Source organism: Camelus bactrianus, chromosome 1, assembly GCF_048773025.1.
Source record: "Camelus bactrianus isolate YW-2024 breed Bactrian camel chromosome 1, ASM4877302v1, whole genome shotgun sequence".
In the NCBI taxonomy this organism is placed as follows: Eukaryota; Metazoa; Chordata; class Mammalia; order Artiodactyla; family Camelidae; genus Camelus; species Camelus bactrianus.
The window spans coordinates 61,099,273-61,117,360 of NC_133539.1; the positions used below are offsets into that span (position 1 = coordinate 61,099,273).

At 32.2% G+C, this 18,088-nt stretch overlaps 1 protein-coding gene across 9 annotated transcripts in view; it reads right to left on the bottom strand.

Moving 5' to 3' along the window:
• Nucleotides 1–18,088, bottom strand: part of LRCH3 (leucine rich repeats and calponin homology domain containing 3) — a 109,754-nt gene that overhangs the window by 41,386 nt on the left and 50,280 nt on the right. For all 9 annotated transcript variants that reach the window (XM_010959343.3, XM_010959342.3, XM_010959344.3 and 6 more), the window contains exons 5-9: nucleotides 15,191–15,327; nucleotides 13,181–13,290; nucleotides 4,611–4,704; nucleotides 3,257–3,377; nucleotides 799–947 (exon numbers count right to left, since the gene is read on the bottom strand). In XM_010959343.3, the coding sequence (XP_010957645.1) occupies nucleotides 799–947; nucleotides 3,257–3,377; nucleotides 4,611–4,704; nucleotides 13,181–13,290; nucleotides 15,191–15,327 (611 nt within the window). The remainder of the gene's footprint in view (nucleotides 1–798; nucleotides 948–3,256; nucleotides 3,378–4,610; nucleotides 4,705–13,180; nucleotides 13,291–15,190; nucleotides 15,328–18,088) is intronic.

Sequence of the window (18,088 nt, forward strand, 5' to 3'; positions counted from 1 at the left end):
AAGGGATTTTTTTAAAAGAATGATAATAACTCCATAACATATCCCACTCTCAGTGATTATTTGCTATTTCTAAAAGACTAAATACATCATTCTCCAAAAAGGCTCCAAGTGTTTCTCAAATAACCCCTGCTCAGAGCCTGGGACGGACTCCAGACATTAACATCATACACTGAAGTGGAGCCATTATATTATGCTGACTAGACACACTGAAGAATGCTATTTCTACTTGAGACCCTTGGAGAATTGGCAGATACTCTGCAGTGGGCTGAATGCTCATTTGTTTTCTAAGGCAACTCAATGCTCCACTATAAGAGACACCAAAGAATTTTAATGGCAAACAATTTACATTCTGTGTGATTTAGTATAAAAGGATCAATATAATTAAGCTCATCATAAAATTCTATGGTTAAGTTTGTATGTGCTTTAAAAGTTAGCAGTTTGCTTCAATTCTTAATTACAGATCAAACTATGATTTACCAGTTAATAACAATAAAAAAAAGCAAACAGAACAACAATGAAAAGCATCATATTCCTTTGCATTTTACTTAGGACTCCTTTCATTCCTTCTTCAAAATTCTGAAATCTGTTTATTTGAAAAATAAACCTAAACTCTACCTGAGACTATTGTCTGATTTTAAAAACAAATCTGAAAAACTCACTAATAAAACTGGAACTAAATATAATAAAACAAATAATTAGGTCTAACCAACGTATCATTGATAGGACAGAAATTTACACTGTTATAAACTACTTTTACTAGGGGACAGCAACAAATTTAGGCTTAAATGTGTGTACTACCTCATGAGAGATCCGCCGTTGTTCAATATAGGCCATAAACTGTGAACTAAGGCTGTCTGAGTCCAGGCCCTTGGGTGGTCTCACCTCATCCTCTTCTTCCTCTGCAGTACAGCTGTCAATGTAGTCAATCTGATCCAGATCATGTTCCACTGTCCATATGACACACACACACAAGGAAAAAACATTCAAATTAGGTAGCCAACAAAAGACATCAAACTGCAGTATTTCCTTTCCCCTAAGATTTTCTATTCTTACAGTGGGAGGAATGAGAAGTTTAAATTATATAAGTCTTTATTATTTAGTCCATGGCCACCCACAAATATAGGCTACAGAAAAAATTTTAGTCCTAATTCACTAAAGAACATAATAATTGAAGGTAATTATTGGGATATAGACCTCTAATATTTCTTTTTTCTTTGGATAGCTCTTGACTATTTTAAACAAGATAGTTTGAGTTTGTAAGACAAAGAAAGGAAGAATAATATTTTAACATCAGAGGGTATATTTTCTTTTGGGGTTTTTTGTTTTTTGGTTTTTTTTTTTGCATTTTTTAGGTTTGGGGCTTAATCAAATATCTCTTTAAGGAGTTGGGAGGCAGAAAACCTAACACAATCAGCTCAAAATAAAATTGAAAGAATATGAGAAAAGTGGACTTGGTGATAAAGAAATAGATATTGGCTACTTTTCCCCATAACTGTAATTTTCCTATATAGAAAATTATCTTCTAGAGGTCAGTATTACAGATATTTTGTAACAGTTTGCGGATGGAAGGGAATCATTTGAGAAATTTTTGCTTCTCAAGGGTTGAGGAGAGGCATATAAATAAGATATAGCCACATCATTATTCCTTCAAATACATTTGGGGATATTCCTTTTTTTTTTTTAAGTTTAAAAAATAACTATTTTAAAAAGCCAGTTAAAATGGCACAGTAGGAAGAAAAACTTGCTACTAAGATGTTTTCTACAGAAATTTGTTAACCCCAAGCCATTACTACAGATTGTCTAAAAGTTGCTGCTGCTGGAAATAGTGCATACATTTGAAGAAGTCTATTTCTCAATTTAGTTTTCCAATTCAATTATTTCTAAATAATTCTATAACTGCAGCTGATATAAAAATGAGTTTTCAGCTACTGGAGTTATATAAATAGGTACATAAATGAATTTTTTCCAGTGTGCTACAACTTGTGTGACTAAATAATGGTTCATTTATAGCTATTACCCAAGAAAGCTACATTACTTTTTCATAATATCTAGACCAGCACTGTCCAAAAGAAATGGAATGCAAGCCACAAAAGTGAACCACGTATGTAATTTTAAATTATCTAGCTGCTACATAAAAATGTCAAAAGAAAAGGTGACATTAATTTTAATAATATATTTTATTTTGTTCAATGTATCTAAAATATTATCATTATAACATATAATCAATATAAAGTATTACTGGTATTTTATATTATTTTTCTTACAGAAAGGCTTCAAAATCTGATACGCATTTTACACTCAAAGTACATCTCAATTCAGAAAAGCCACATTTCAAGTGCTCAACAGCTACATGTGGCAAGTGGCTACCATACTAGATAGCACAGATTTACATGTTCTTTTAAGTCTGAAATGAACCAATGGGAAAGATATCTCATATGAAAGCAAGATCAGAAAGAAAACTACTGAAATGGTAAGTGACAGGAGTAAAGAAAAGAACATAAGATGGTAAGAAACAAGACAGCAAACCACTTAACTGATATCATCATTCAGAGATGAAAGCTCTTCTTAGATAACATAATAGATTTCTAGAAAATCAAAGTCATTACTCCCTTATATCTGGCCCTTAAAATTTAAACATTAGGATTTGGTAATTCACACTAAAGCAATATTGAGTGCAATGCTAAAATCAAGAATCTGCCTCAGAAGCACAAGAAAGGAGAAAGAGCTCTATTTGTTAATGAACTATAAAAACAATTATAAATTAAACTTTTTAAAAATTTAAATCACAAAATTTAAAATACCAGAATAAGGAAAACTTTGATTTATATGCCCTTGAAAAGCACAATTTCAGATCAAAGGAAAGGAAGACATCAAGAAATGCACTGAATTCCTGAAGAGGTCAAATAATGACCACAAAGAGAATCTTCAAGAAGGAGAATAGTGCTTCAAAAGATCATGGTTAAATGAAGATTAACAAAGATCTATTCCAGGTAAACTGTCTTCAGTAAAGTTTCCTCCCAAAATAAACATAAGAGAAAAACACTATATTTTAACTGCAAGCCTGAAAACAGAGAGAAACTGAAATTTAATCCCAAAAGAAATAATTTTTTTCCAGTCACATGAGAAGGGGAGAGAGGTCTTTAAAAGAAGAGTTGAAGAAGCTACAAATACACAAATAAAAGGAATGGATGTGAAAAAGCCACTTAAAAAGTCAGGGTAATTATAAAGACTGCTTGTTATCAGGAATCATGTTTACCTCCACCATTTGTTACTACTAAACTGCTGCGATTCTCCTGGTACTGGCTTTCTCTTCGCAGTCTTTGTTCTTTAGTAATTTCTGCTACTCGAAGAGGCAGATCCGAAAATTCATCTGTAGGCTTAAAAAAAGCAGAAACATTAAAATTTTTATTTCAAATTTTAGACAACATAGTTTTAAAAACAGAGCTATAAACTCATGAGAATTTATATTTAAGAAGAAATAGCAAAAAAGTTTTAGAGATGCATCTGGAGATGAACATATTATTCCACAATTTGAATGTACTTAATGCCACTGAACTGCACACTTAAAAATGGCTAAAACGGTATCTTTTATATTATATGTATTTTACTATAACTAAAAAAAAGAAGAAATACAGCAGAAAGAGGGGGGAAGGGATAAATTTGGGAGTTTGAGATTTACAAATGTTAGCCACTATATATAAAAATTGATTTAAAAAGAGTTTCTTCTATGTAGCACTGAGAACTATGTTCAATATCTCATAGTAACCTTTAACAAAAAAGAATATGAAAACGAATATATGTATGTATGTGCATGACCAGGACATTGTGCTGTACACCAGAAATTGACACATTGTAACTAACTGTACTTCAACAACAACAAAAAGAAATAGAAGGGTATATATGACTCTCTCTCTCTATACATACTTAAATGAATTTAATGTATCGACGTATATGTATCTGATTTGATATAGCTACAGTCATGTTCATACCCATCCACACATTAATACACAAGCAATTCCAAATATAAATGGGCTGCAGTCTAAAATTAATTTTCTTTGGACTGCAATAAAACAATGTTATAAGTGGTAAGTTAGCAGTCTTACTAATAAAACCTTCATCATTTAACCCAATTTATAGCTAAAATACTATACCTCAATCATTTTAAAAGAGAAAACATAATACTAAAAAATTAAACAAAAGAGAAAATGATATAATTAGCTGAGAAAGTTATTTATCTTGAGCATGTGGATTCTTCACTAAGGTTCCCATCTCATTACCCATCAGCCCGTAGTTCTATTTTCTCACCTTTCAGTCCCTCTTCTCAAATTTCAGGCTTCATTAATTGGTTCAGTTCCCACTGGACTTCCCAGTATACAAAATTATTTATATGAGACAATGAGGTAACAAACATGTAAAACATACATGGTACAAAGATGGTAAAGAAACATAATACTATCTTTGTATGGTAGGACCATGTGGGATTTTTTAAACTTCCCTTGGCTTTTCTATATTTTACATAATGAGAAATTGAATTCAGTTAAGACATTTTCCATTTTCATCATTTTCTCCTAATCAGAAGTTATAACATGCAGAATAGAAGAACCACTTACTTCATTCCCTGACCATCTCTTATCACCACTGTCCACACTATTGAAACCTGAATCAAGGGCTCCATAGGGGCGACCTGAGTACAGTTCTTCGTGGCTGCAAAAAAGAAACTTTAGTTGTTAATGTGAACTAAATAAAATAAATAAAAATAAAAATTAAAAAAATCAGATGCAATTTTACTAATAAACATTTTCATGGCATTTAGGTTCTTAACTATTTAGAATGAAGTAAGTATTCTTTTAACTTTTTAATATGAAAAATTTCAAATTCAAACAAAGTAGATAGAATAGTATAATGAACTCCCATGTACTCATTAACCAAGCTTCAAAAATACCAACATTCTACCATTCTTATTTCATCCACTCCTCCAGCCATTCCCCATACCCCCCTCAATTGTTTTTATTTTTAATAGTATTCTTTCTTAAGGTAAAATTTACATACTTTGAAATACACACACCTCAGTTGTAATTTTGACAAACGAATATATCTTTGTAACACACACCTCTATCATGATATAGGACATTTATACTTTGCCAGAAAATCCCCACACATTCCTTCTCAGTCAAGTCTCTTCACCCTGCGACTATGTGTTCCTCAGAGGCAACCACCATTTTAATTTTTTTCATCTGAAATTAGTTTAGAAGGCAGAATAGTGGTTCTCAAAGATGTCCAAGATCTAATCCCTGGAAGTTGTAAATATGTTACTTTACACTGCAAATGGGAATTAAGGTTGCAGACAGAAGTAAGGTTACTAATCAGAGGACCTTAAAATAGGGAGATTATCTTGAATTATCTGAATGAGCTCAGTGTAATCACAAGGGTTCTTATATATATTTCCCTGTGCTATACAGTATAATCTTGTTTATCTATAATGAATACATGTATGTTCATGTATAACTGAAAAATTGTGCTCTACACTGGAAGTTGACAAAACATTGTAAACTGACTATAACTCAATTAAAAAAAGTTTAAAAAAATACAAACCATATAACACACACACACACACACACACACACACACACACACACAAGGGTTCTTAAAAGTGGAAGAGGGGGACAGAAGAGGAGGTCAGTGTGATGCAATGTTGATTTGAAGATGGAGGAAGCAGACCAAGAACCAAGTAATGCAGACAGCCTCTAGAATTTAAAAAGGCAAGGAAATACATTGTACTCAGAACCTATAAAAAAGAATGCATCTCTGCCAGCATCTTAATTTTAGCTCAATAAGATCAAGATTTAGACTTCTGACCTAGAGAAGCATAAAATAATAAATTTGTATTGTTTAAGCCTCTAAGTTTGTGGTAATTTGTCACGGCAACAGTAGAAAAGTAATACAATTAATTTTGCTTATTCTAGAACACATAAAAACGGAATAATACATACTTTTTTCCCACTCAGCATCATGTCAGTGAAATTCTTGATGTTTTTAATACCTTGGAGTAGGGTGGAAGAATTACATGGTAAATGTAGGTTTGACTTAAAAAAGAAACAACTGCCAGTCTGTTTTCAAAAGTAGCTGTATCGTTTTGTATTCCCACCAGAAAAGTAGTGGTGGAGCTCCAGCTGCCAACACTGTATTATTCTGATGGGTGTAAAGTGGTATGTCATTGTGGTTTTAATTTGTATTTTTCTGATGACTAGTGATATTTAACATCTTTTCATGTGCTTATTGGCCATTCATTTATGTTCTTTTGTGAAATGCTGGTTCAAATCTTTTGCCCATTTTAAAATGCAACATCAATAATCTTAAAAATATTTTGCTAAGTAAAAGAAGTCAGAGACAAAATATCACATAATGTATGATTTCATTTACATGAAATTATAGAAAAGGCAAAACAATACTGACAGAAAGCAGATCAGCAGTTGCCTGGGGCAGAGGCAGGCATTTTTGTGACTGTATCTATTTACCAAAACTCACTGAACTGCACACTTAAAATGGGTAAATTTTATTACTTGTAAATTATATCTCAATAAAGCTATTAAATCTGCCAAATCATTTTTCCAAAGTGGATGTTCCATTTTTAGTTTTTATGTCTCATGTTACCTAAGCAATGTAAGAGCACTTGTTGCTCCACATCCTCACTAACATTTGGTGTTATCAGTGATACCTCATTGTGACTTAACCTGCATTTCCATGATGATTTATGATGTTGAACACTTTTTTGTGTGCTTACTGGTCATTTACATATCTTTCTTTGCAAAGTCCTTTCAAGTTTTTAGTCCATTTTCAATTGCGTTTTGTCTTTTCAACATTAAGTTGTAGGTACTCTTTAGATAGTCCAGATACAAGTCTTTTGTCATACGTATGTTTTGCAAATATTTTCTCCCAATCTGTGGTTTGCCTATTCATTTTCTTAATAGTTTCATGACTAGATGTTTTAAATTTGATTAAATTTATTTTTATCATTTCTTTTTTAAATGGTTATTGCTTTCTGTGGTCTCAGAAATCCTTGCCTATGCCAAGTCACAAAGACATTATTCTCTATTTTCTTCTAAAAACTTTACAGCTTTAGTTTTTGCTTGTTCTTTAACATGCTTTTAAAAGTTAGCTTAATTAGAAATCTGAAACATGATAAAGCCTATGTTTAAAAATTGGTCTATTAGAATTTTATTTAATAAGCCTGCCTGCTTAGGCTGAAAAACAACTTTCAATGGTACAAATTAAAAATGTGTAGTGTTCTTCTGGTATTGAATTTTGTATTCAATGTATTCTTAGATAGTTTGCATACATAACTTTAAAAAAGTTATCATCATGCTGTCAAAATGAATCAGAACTTAAGGTACAGGGAAAGAGCAACACATTTGAACTTCACAGATAAGGTACCAGCTTTACTACTTACCCACTATTACCTCAAATAATTCACAACTTTTATAAAATGAGGTTAACCATTCTTACTCATATATCTTTCATATAAAGTGAAAGCTTTATGTTAACTAAAAACAAACAAAAACAAACAAAAACCTTGTGAATGTAAGACAATTCTTAAAACTTGTCATTTATTTTACTGATAAAGATCTATCTTTGTATGTAGTAATATACAGACATATTTGTACAATGTGTTAAATATGCTCTGATTATAAAGATCCAAAAACATATGTAACTTCTGGCTATCTATCTCATTGTTCTACCTGCTACCACAAAGGTCATTTAGCAAGATAAGTATCTTCATATAATCCTTAAATTACTTCTCTAAAAGTAGTTAATTTCCCCCCAACTATTTATCTTAAAAAAATTCATACCTACACAACAGTTGGGAGAGTAATACAATGAATATCCATTTGCCCTTCATTTAGATCTCCCAGTTGTTAGCATTTAAGTAAAATGATTTATGTGTATTGCCTACATGACATGTCTGCTTTTACACTTGTTTTAGAGTCTTAAGGACAGATACTGTAGTGTTTTATCACAGTAAAGTCAGGTCAAGGGGCGTAATTTTAAAAGCTTTCTAATGAAATCTATATCTAAATCATATTTTTCTGCAGTTGCTAGAAGAAACACGTGTATTTCAGGATTTACTGAACAATACTTTTTAATATTATATAAGTTTTCAAGTAAAGATTTCAGATCTCTAGAGGATACTGTTTCATACAATGTATTTTCTATGAAGTGACCAATCAAGATAAGCCTAATTTTACTGTGAGAGTTTTAAAGTTGGCAACATACAGAGAATTAAAAGAATCTTTGCATCAAGCTATTATATTATCTTCTTTATTCAATGACCTTTAGCTTCTCCACATATTTGCTCCAGCTCAGAGATTAAACTGGTAAGATTAAAGTAAGACATAGGTTTACCAACTCTCCAGGTTTGTTCAAGATTTTCCTGGTTTCAGTACTACAGTCCTGTGTCCCAGAAAACCCGAGTCACAGGCAAACCAGGACAGATGTTCACCCTATTATAATTACGGGCTTTGGGAAGCCAGGCAGAGTAATGCCAGCCAGGTTCCAGTATGTCCTATCAGAAAGTCCAGTCTCTTTAATAAACTACCTAGCATAACATGGATTCAAATGTCTAGGTGAATTCTCTGTGGCAGGAAGATAAACTGTAAATCAGTATACCGCAGTGATGAGCTTAAAATACGGCTTTTTAAGAAACAGTTTTACAGATCTGGACTGATGACTTGGCATCATCATTTATTAGCTATGTGACTAATTAACTTGCTTCCCCACTCTCAACTTCTGTTTTCTCATGAGTTAAAAAAAAAGATTAATACCTACTTCATAGAGTTGCTATAAACATTACTTGAGAAAACATAAGCCAAAGACTTGCACAAAGCCTGGCACAAAGTATTAAATAAAAAGTTAGTTATCATCCTATGAGAATGCACCCTTAAGAAAGAGCATTTTCTGTTGTGACAAGTCACTAAATCTGCTTCATTTGTTTAGTTCACCAAACATTTACTGAATGCCAGGCAGCATTCTAAGTGCTAAGAATATAAATATGAATAAAAGATGGCCATGGCTTTTACAAGCTCAGGCTTGTTGTAGAGAATTATTTCCATTAGTAGGGTTACAGAGGCAGGGCTTTTCTTACCAGTGGCTTAGTCTTTCTTAGTTTTGGTTCACTGCCACATCATCATAAATAAATATATTTAGTCTGTAAAATAAAGCTGCTTAAAATCATTGCAGTAAACAAGCATAGGTCACTTTAGATCACTATTAAAAACATGTGCCGATGTATAAAATGAAATAGTTATCACAACAATGCAATTTACTAAAGGAGTTGAAAATATTTATGTCTGGAAATGAGTAAAAATATTTGTGACCTTTATAAAATGATTTAAGAAAGATTGTGTGTTGTTTTTATCTTACACAAAAGTAGTTGGAAAGATACATCTAAAAACTGAAAGTTCCACAGCATCTAATTTGTACTGAATATCTGAAGAGCTACAGAATTAATAAAAATTCTCTTTAGCAAGACAGGACTCTTAAGACTAAACTGGCTCTAGATCACAGTAGAAAGCTAGTAACTATAATGCCTAATATTCACATAGGGTTTTATGGTCAGCAAAGAACTTTCAGACATAGGTCATTTGATCCTCAGAGAGTATAAACAGGGTAAAGACCATTTTGAAGAAACCGAGATTCAGAGTGGTTAAGTGAACTGCTTAATAGTACAGGAATCCAGAACTAGAATCAAGGCCTTCTGACCCCATGACTAAATTTTGAATAAACGTACTGCTAACTACAATGCAATTTTACTAATCTACTTCAGAGAGAAAGACATGAAAGTATGATTTGTTGGTGCATGAGGAGTTGAAGGAAATACTTCTGTAATATATACATATGTAAATATGTATATATTTTTCTAGGACATTCTGAAACAATTACAAATAAAGTAATACAACTCTGGAAAAAATTGAAAATATAGAGAATTAATCTAGTGAGCATAATTAAGGACTATTATAGGGACTGGAATACATTAGATCCGTAATTACTAATTCCTTTGGAAAGACATGACATGTTTATGCTATTTAGATTTCCTATTTAGGAAAGGTTTCTTCATTGATTCAAGCCTTCTTGTATCTCTTAGCAAACACACACACAAGTTTCTTCCCAGGTTTTTTGATAAACGTTTTTTAAGTAAAATAATGAAGATTGCTATTAAAAAAAAAATTAGGCCAAGACTAATCAGTCCTCAAAACTCAGGACAGAGCCACAGAGAGAAGTAGGTTCTGCAATTAGCACTGCAGCCCTCAACCAAAGCTCATTATTCATACAGGTTATGAAGCTTCCTCCTTAGGGGAAGCTTACCCTCACATACACATACCAGTAATTATGATTTGTCATTTTACACACAAACCTCAAAGGCAGCAGTAGCAGTTTAATGTTCCTACTCTGATATTTCAGTAGCGGTAAAAACTCTTCCCTTGCAAGGATTACTAACTCCAAGGGAGAAAATAATTTAGTGTATATATAAAATAAAAGCTACTTTTATTTGTTGTACAACTTTTTTAAGACAATAGGAGTAGAACACTTTTAATGAAAAGTTTAAATAGGAAAAACAAAACTTTCTTCCATAATAAGAAATGAGTTCCATCTTATAAGCAATGAACTAGGGAAAAGGAAAAAGAAATGAAAAAAAGGAGATAATAGGGGGAGAGGCAATACAGGGATGGGGGAGTTGGGGGTACAAATTATTGGGTGCAAGATAGGCTCAAAAATGTTTTGTACAACACAGGGAATATAGCCAATGTTTTGTAATAACTGTAAATGGAAAGTAACCTTTAAAAAGTGTACAAAGATAAAATAAAGCAAAATCAGAAAAAAAGAGAAAATAAAAAATTCTTGGTATTAATTGGTCTGAGTTTCCTCTAAGAGAGTCCTAGATCTCTCACTCAGTATGTAAGACCTAATCCCTACCATCTGCAAAAACCTTTTACATCCTCATTAATTTCACACATGTGCTTTTAGTCTTCTCAGAGCCAAAAGTGTTAGGACTGAGTACGTTCCTGGTAAGAATCTTTCATGTGTGTGTATGATTTTGGTTAATTTCTCCTTGTGTATTTGTATAAATACACTAAAACCTGTATTATTACATGCTTAAACAACCAGATTAGAGCTGGTATCTTAAACATCCTTCAGTGACTATGCTGGGCTAGGGCTATAGTGGTAAAGACAAAAGGCATGGTCTGTGGCAAAGGACAAAAATCAAACCCATGTGGAGTAATATTTATTTTACCTGAGAAATCATTTATTAGTGAAATTTTCAGATAGCTTGAGATTACTGCTTTATACCATAAACACTGAAGTATTTAATTTTAATAATTTCTGATAAAAAAAATTTAAAGTATAATGCATATTTCCCTTTAGGAAGTGATATAACTTAATATATCTTAGCTTTTTTTTTTTTCTTTAAAAAAATTTTTAGGAGTGGGTGGGAAGGGACAGACTGGGAGTTCAAAATTTGTAGATACTGACAGGCATATACAGAATAGATAAACAAGATTATACTGTATAGCACATGGAAATATATACAAGATCTTGTGGTAGCTCACAGTGAAAAAAAAATGTGACAATGAATATATGTATGTTTATGTATAACTGAAAAATTGTGCTCTACACTGGAATTTGACACAACATTGTAAAATGACTATAACTCAATAAAAAATATTAAAAAAAATTTTTTGAAGTATAGTTGATTTACAATGTTGTTAGATTCTGGTGTACAGCAAAGTGATTCAGTTTATATATATATACACATATACATTCTTTTTCATATTCTTTTCCATTATGGTTTATTACAGGATATTGAATATAGTTCCCTGTGTAGTAGGACCTTGTTGTTTATCTATTTTATATGTAGTAGTTTGTATCTGCTAAACCCAAACTCCTAATTTATCCCTCCCTCACTCCCATGAAACAGTTTGTTAATCATAAGTTTGTTTTCTATGTCTGTTTTGTAAATATTGATATTTTCTTAATGAGTACCAATTACTGTACTCTGCTAAAATTTAGTAATAACTTAAAATATTACCAATACATGAAGAGTTCTTTGCATATATGCCTAGTGGTGGCAAACTGCTGTTTTTAGAGCTTCATTGTTTTTAAATATCTTATTAAAATTATGAAATATACCATGTAGATATAAAAGAATATCTATAACTGACAGCTTTTAAGACATAAGACATTATGAATACCTTTAAAACCCCTTTATGCCTCTTTCACAAGGAATCTTCCTCCCTCAGTTTACTACTAATCTGAATTTTTAATATGCATCTGGTTTTTATAATTTTATTTTTTCCTTCAAATTATTTTTGTAATTTTAACTTCTGCTTTTACACACTCTATGGAAACAGAAATTTGTTAACCTGTTTTAGACTAAGACACTGAGAGGATTAAAACTGTGCTTTTACATAAAATGTGACAGGTTCTAAGAGAAGGCCTGAAGGGTTCTTTTTTGAGTAAAGTCTTTGAGTATTACTGCACCTTCACTGAGACATCTATTTTCTTGTTTGAAGGCCTTTTGAATTTAATTCCTGATACTTAAGATTGTTCCAATGGTTGGGAATGCCAAGAAAATGACTACATAAAAGTAAGGGTGCTATGCAGTTGAAAGATTCACAAACTAAAAGATCCTGAAGTGACATTAATGGTCATCAAATCCAACCTCTTTAATCCCTCTGGAAAAATGAAGGCCAAAAAGTGTGTGTGACTTGTCTTAAGTTACACAGCAGAGCCAAGGTTAGTATTCAAGTCACTTAGACCAGTAGTTTTCAACTGTGGACCCCCTGGAGGATATCTGACAATGAATGGAAACACTTTGGCTTGTCACTTTGGCAGGGTGCTACAGAAGCCAGGGATGCTGTTAAACACCTTCCAATGTACAAGACAGCTCCTCACCACAAATAATTATCTGGCTCAAAATATCAAAAGTGCTGAGGTGGAGAAACTCTAACTTAGAACTATACTTTGTCATGTCTATGTAATTAACTTTTTACTTAATATAAGCATTCTGAGAAAAATCATGTTAATAAGCTATTTCCCCTCAGTCAAACAGGCAGATTTAAAGGTCCAGTTTATCTGATTCTCCATAAAATAGAATATGACAGATAAAAGAATATAACATACTCACCAGGAGCCAAATCCTATGGGTCTCCTATCATAATCTGGCAGATCTGGAGCAATCTTACAAGCCTGGATGTTCAGGTATTTAAATATGTGGATTTTGCCTTTTATACATATCTAAATAAAGTAACACATAAATATAACCAAATTATTTACTCATCAGAAATATATGTGTCACCCTTCCCTTTTAATCACAGTCAGCTTTTTACTTAATGTTTATTGGAAACAGAAGGCATTTCTATCAAGTATATACAGTAATACTAAAAATCTACCCATTATAACAAATTATATCATTTGTTATTTTAGGTGCTTAAGTGATATAAATATAGGTTTGTGTTTTCTAGTCACTATTAAGTTTCAGTAACATATAAAACAAATAATTTATGATTACAAACACTTAGAATACCAAGTAAACTTATACTAATTAGTTAGGCATAGTCAGGGATTTAAAGCATTGCTCCCCATGGATTGTATTGGCAACTTTTGTTTTTAGGAATCCAACAATAATGCACAATTATGTTTTCAATTCTACTTCCTGTAAGAGAGAAAAGCAGGAAATGATTAAGTATTAAAGTTATATATACTTCTGTTGCTACCTACTGACTTCTGTCCCACAAGTCAATACATAAATTCTTTAGGATTATGAGACCTTTCTATAATTATGAAGTTTACTCAAAGTTTTACAGTTGCCATAAAGACACTTACACAAGACCATCAATCGATTGCAGAGTAAGAAAAGCCAGTGAAAAATATGGGCCAGTAAAAACTTTTTAGATTGAAAATGTCTAGAATCTACATGTTAAGGTAACTCATAATAACTTTATTATTAAATAGTTTCATTTTAGTCACTGACAAACAAAGGACAAAACTGACTAAATGAGGAACTTAAGATTTTAGAAAATAGGAAGGTAAAAAACAATGGTCAAGAAATGCACAGATATCTTTAGTCTGGAAGTTGAGTATTTTTATTTGTCTTTAGCATTTACATTGTCTACGTTTAAAGTTTAGTAGAAAGAAATAACTCAAATTTTATTAGAAAAAAAATTTAAGGAAGAATAATTCAAATTTTTAAAAAGTCAACTTAGTAAAAGGAAAAACACTGTTGAAAACATTACCTATCTTCCATCCAATTTATTCAAGGCTTCCAAAGAATACATTTGGGTATGAATTTATTGATTTCATTTATTTTTTTTTTCACTATTTGCCAATTTCTTTTTTTTTTATGAAGTTAGTCAGTTTACAATGTTGTGTCAATTTCTGGTGTACATGTACATACATGTATTCCTTTTCATACTCTTTTTCATTATAGGTCTCTACAAGATATTGAATATATTTCCCTGTGCTATACAGTATAAACTTGTTTATCTATTTTATTTATAGTAGTTAGCATCTGCCAATCTCGAACTCCCAATTTATCCCTTCACACTCCCTTTCCACTCTGGTACCCATTAAGTTTGTTTTCTTTGTCAGTGAATCTGTTTCTGTTTTGTAAATAAGTTCATTTGTGTCTTTTTTTTAGATTTCACATATAAGTGATATCATATGGTATTTTTCTTTCTCTTTCTGGCTTTCTTCACTTACAATGACAATCTCCAGGTCCATCCATGTTGCAGCAAATGGCATTATTTTATTATTCTTTACGGTTGAGTAGTATTCTATTGTATAAATATAGCACAACTTCTTTACCCAGTCATCTGTTGATGGACATTTAGGTTGTTTCCATGTCTTGGCTATTGAAAACATTGCTGCTATGAACCCTGGGGTGCATGTATCTTTTCGAATTAGAGTTCCCTCTGGATATATGCCCAGAAGTGGGATTGCTGGATCATATGGTAAGTCTATTCTTAGTTTTCTAATAAATCTCCATACTGTTTTCCATAATGGCTGCACCAATTTACATGAATTTATTTTAAAAGAACTTAATTTCTAATAAAAAGATAAATGCATATAACTTAAGTTTTAAACTTCATCCTTTGTTGAAAAAGTGCGTAACATATTCAAATAAACTATGGTTTACCTGTGCAGGAGGAGACTGTAGTGGATTATTATCTAGGATGATCATCTGTAGGTGCCTGAGATTCCGGTAACAAACAGGAATTGTTGTAATTTTATTGCAGGAAAAGTCTAACCGTATCAAAGGCAACTCTGCTAGCTCTGCAGGGCAATGAGATGGAAATGAACAATTAATGACATTTCAAAACTAGACAATTTTCACAGGAGCTTCTAGCTAAATACAATGGATTTAACATAAGTATTTACTTCCATTCTTTCTTAGTGATGAACTGATACAGCAAAGTGGCGTAAAATGAAACCTAGGTGCTTACAGACAGGAATACTATTAAGAAGCACATTACCTGACCCCTTATAGAATAGAAGGTCTCAGAAACTAGGCCTGATACCACAGAAAGGTGGGAATAACAAGAAGATTAGATGATAATCTATATAAAGGACAAGTTAGATGCCCAGGTCTCCAATCCCAACTCATGCAGCTAGGACGTTATCCATCTCTGGTCACCACAGGAGTCAACAAGTTATCCTCTAGTGAAATTGAATTGAAAGGCTCTGAATTCAGGGACCAGGCACAATGGAAAGACAGGATTACTGAAAGAGGAGGCTTTAAGTGAAAGTCTATGCACAATGGCAAGATCTTAGCACTTCCTACCCAGCCTTACCCTACTCCCAATTCTAAAATGGCCGTAGTTAGGCATATGTACAGCAATGTAGAAGAAAGAAAACACCTTTCTTTGGAGAAACTACACAGCCCCATATAGAAGGCCTTTAGATACTGATATGGAGTTTCCCCTAATAAAATACCTAGCTTGCTGTTTAATTACCATTATACAATTCCTCCCCAGTATTCTTAGAACATCTAATCAGCTCTATACAGACAGTATACAACCCATGGGCATTTAGAAAAGCCTCCAACATGTAAAACAGAAATCAAAACCCACAAACCAATCAAAAAAAGAACTCAAAACACAGGCAATACACAGGGAAACTCTGAAAAACTAGAATTGTTGTCTCTAATTTCAGAGAGATAAGATTCTAAATTACTGAAACAAGGAAGGAATTTTTTTTTTAAATCAGAGAAAAACAAAGGTTCTTATACATGAAAAATATGATGGTGGAAATTAAAAATTCAGAAGAATGGTTAGAATATAAACAGTTGGAACTGTTTACCACCCGGTAAAACAAAATGACAAAGAAATGAACAATAAACAAGTAAGAAAACCATAGGGTCAATTAAAGAGGTTCAATAACCAATTTATAAAAATTATAAAGAGAAAACAGAAATAAGAACACAGGAAATTATCAAAATGAGATATAAGACAATTTTGCAGAATGAAAGATGTGATTCTCTGGTTTAGAAATAAACCCATCAAGTATATAGCATATTGAATTAAAACAACTCAGGAGGGGAGGGTATAGTTCAAGTGGTAGAGCGCATGCTTAGCAAGCACAAGGTTCTGGGTTCAATCCCCAGTACCTCCATCAAAAAACATAAATAAGTAAATAAACCTAATTACCTCCTCCCCTCTAAAAAGATGTTTGAAAAAACAAAAACAACTAATATTATGGCACATCATCATAAACTGCAGAGTGGTAAAAAAAAAGGAAGGATCTTAAAATCTTCCAGAGAGAAAAAAAATTGGTCACAAACAGTGGACTAGAATTAGGAATGGCATCAAATTTTCAACCATTAATTTTTAAAATGAAGAGCTAAAAGTGAAAAAACACTTGAAAATCCTAAGAGAAAAAATCATTTTCAACCTAGAATCTATAACCAAATTATTAATCAAGGGTAAGCACAGAACAGAGATACTTCTTTTTAAGTGAAGTCTCAGGAAATGTTTTCCTATAACATGTTCTTAGGAAACCATAGAAAATGCCCTCCAGCAAAACAAGGAAGTAAAGTAAGAAAGAAGAATTATTTGTCAGTTATACCTCAATAACTGAAAGTTTTTTAAAAAGTAAGAAAGAAGAAGACATGAAATCCAGGAATAAGAGTATTTAGCACAGAAGAAAGCAGGCTAGGCTGCAATAACAGAGAACAACCAGTCCAGACTGGAAGAGAAGGAAAAAAGACTCAATGAGGGAGCTATTCAGGGGTAAAAAAATGATAAAAAATAATCTGGTTTGACTAATAAGGCTGCTGGGAAAAGAGGGAGGAAGTAGCCACTGGTACAAAAACCAAGTAAATTTTTTAAAAAGGGAGGAATTATTAACTCTAGAAAAACAACAACAAAAACAAGATGAACAGTTGATAAATCCAATACATCATTTAGAAATATGTCTGTAAATACCAGTGGAAAGAGTCAAAGAAGTTGAAGGTATATGCTATTGGCCACTGAAACTGGGGACGGGGAATGGTTGAGGCAGGGGAATGCTATTATGTACTTTAAGCTTTTTATTATTATTTGACTTTTTGAATAATGTATTTCAGAAAAATTAAAATTTAAAATCAAAATGGCAACACAACAAAAGACATCATATATTTATCTACCAAACTGTAATATATTAGAGACCACTAATTAACATGAACTTTCATACTAATTTGTGTAGCTGTTGGATAAAGCTTTCCTGCCATCTCAATTTAACTGAATATGCTGAGATTACAAGATAAGTCAAGAAAAAAAACACTTGAAACTATCTGTGTGACAATTTTCTTGGTAATATGCATTCTAAGTAAGATATAGAAATAAATTAGATGATAAAACTATTAGACTGCAATCATCATCTGAAACCCTAGATTTTCCTTTTCAGCAAAACCCCAGTATTTTCATTAATTAATTTTGTATTAAGTCAGTAATATTACATTAGTAAACCTTTAAAGATCAACCACAGTAGGTAGGTCCTGAGTAGACGGGCAATCCTGATAAGAGATTTTTGAGTTATAAGGTCCTATGTCGTGACT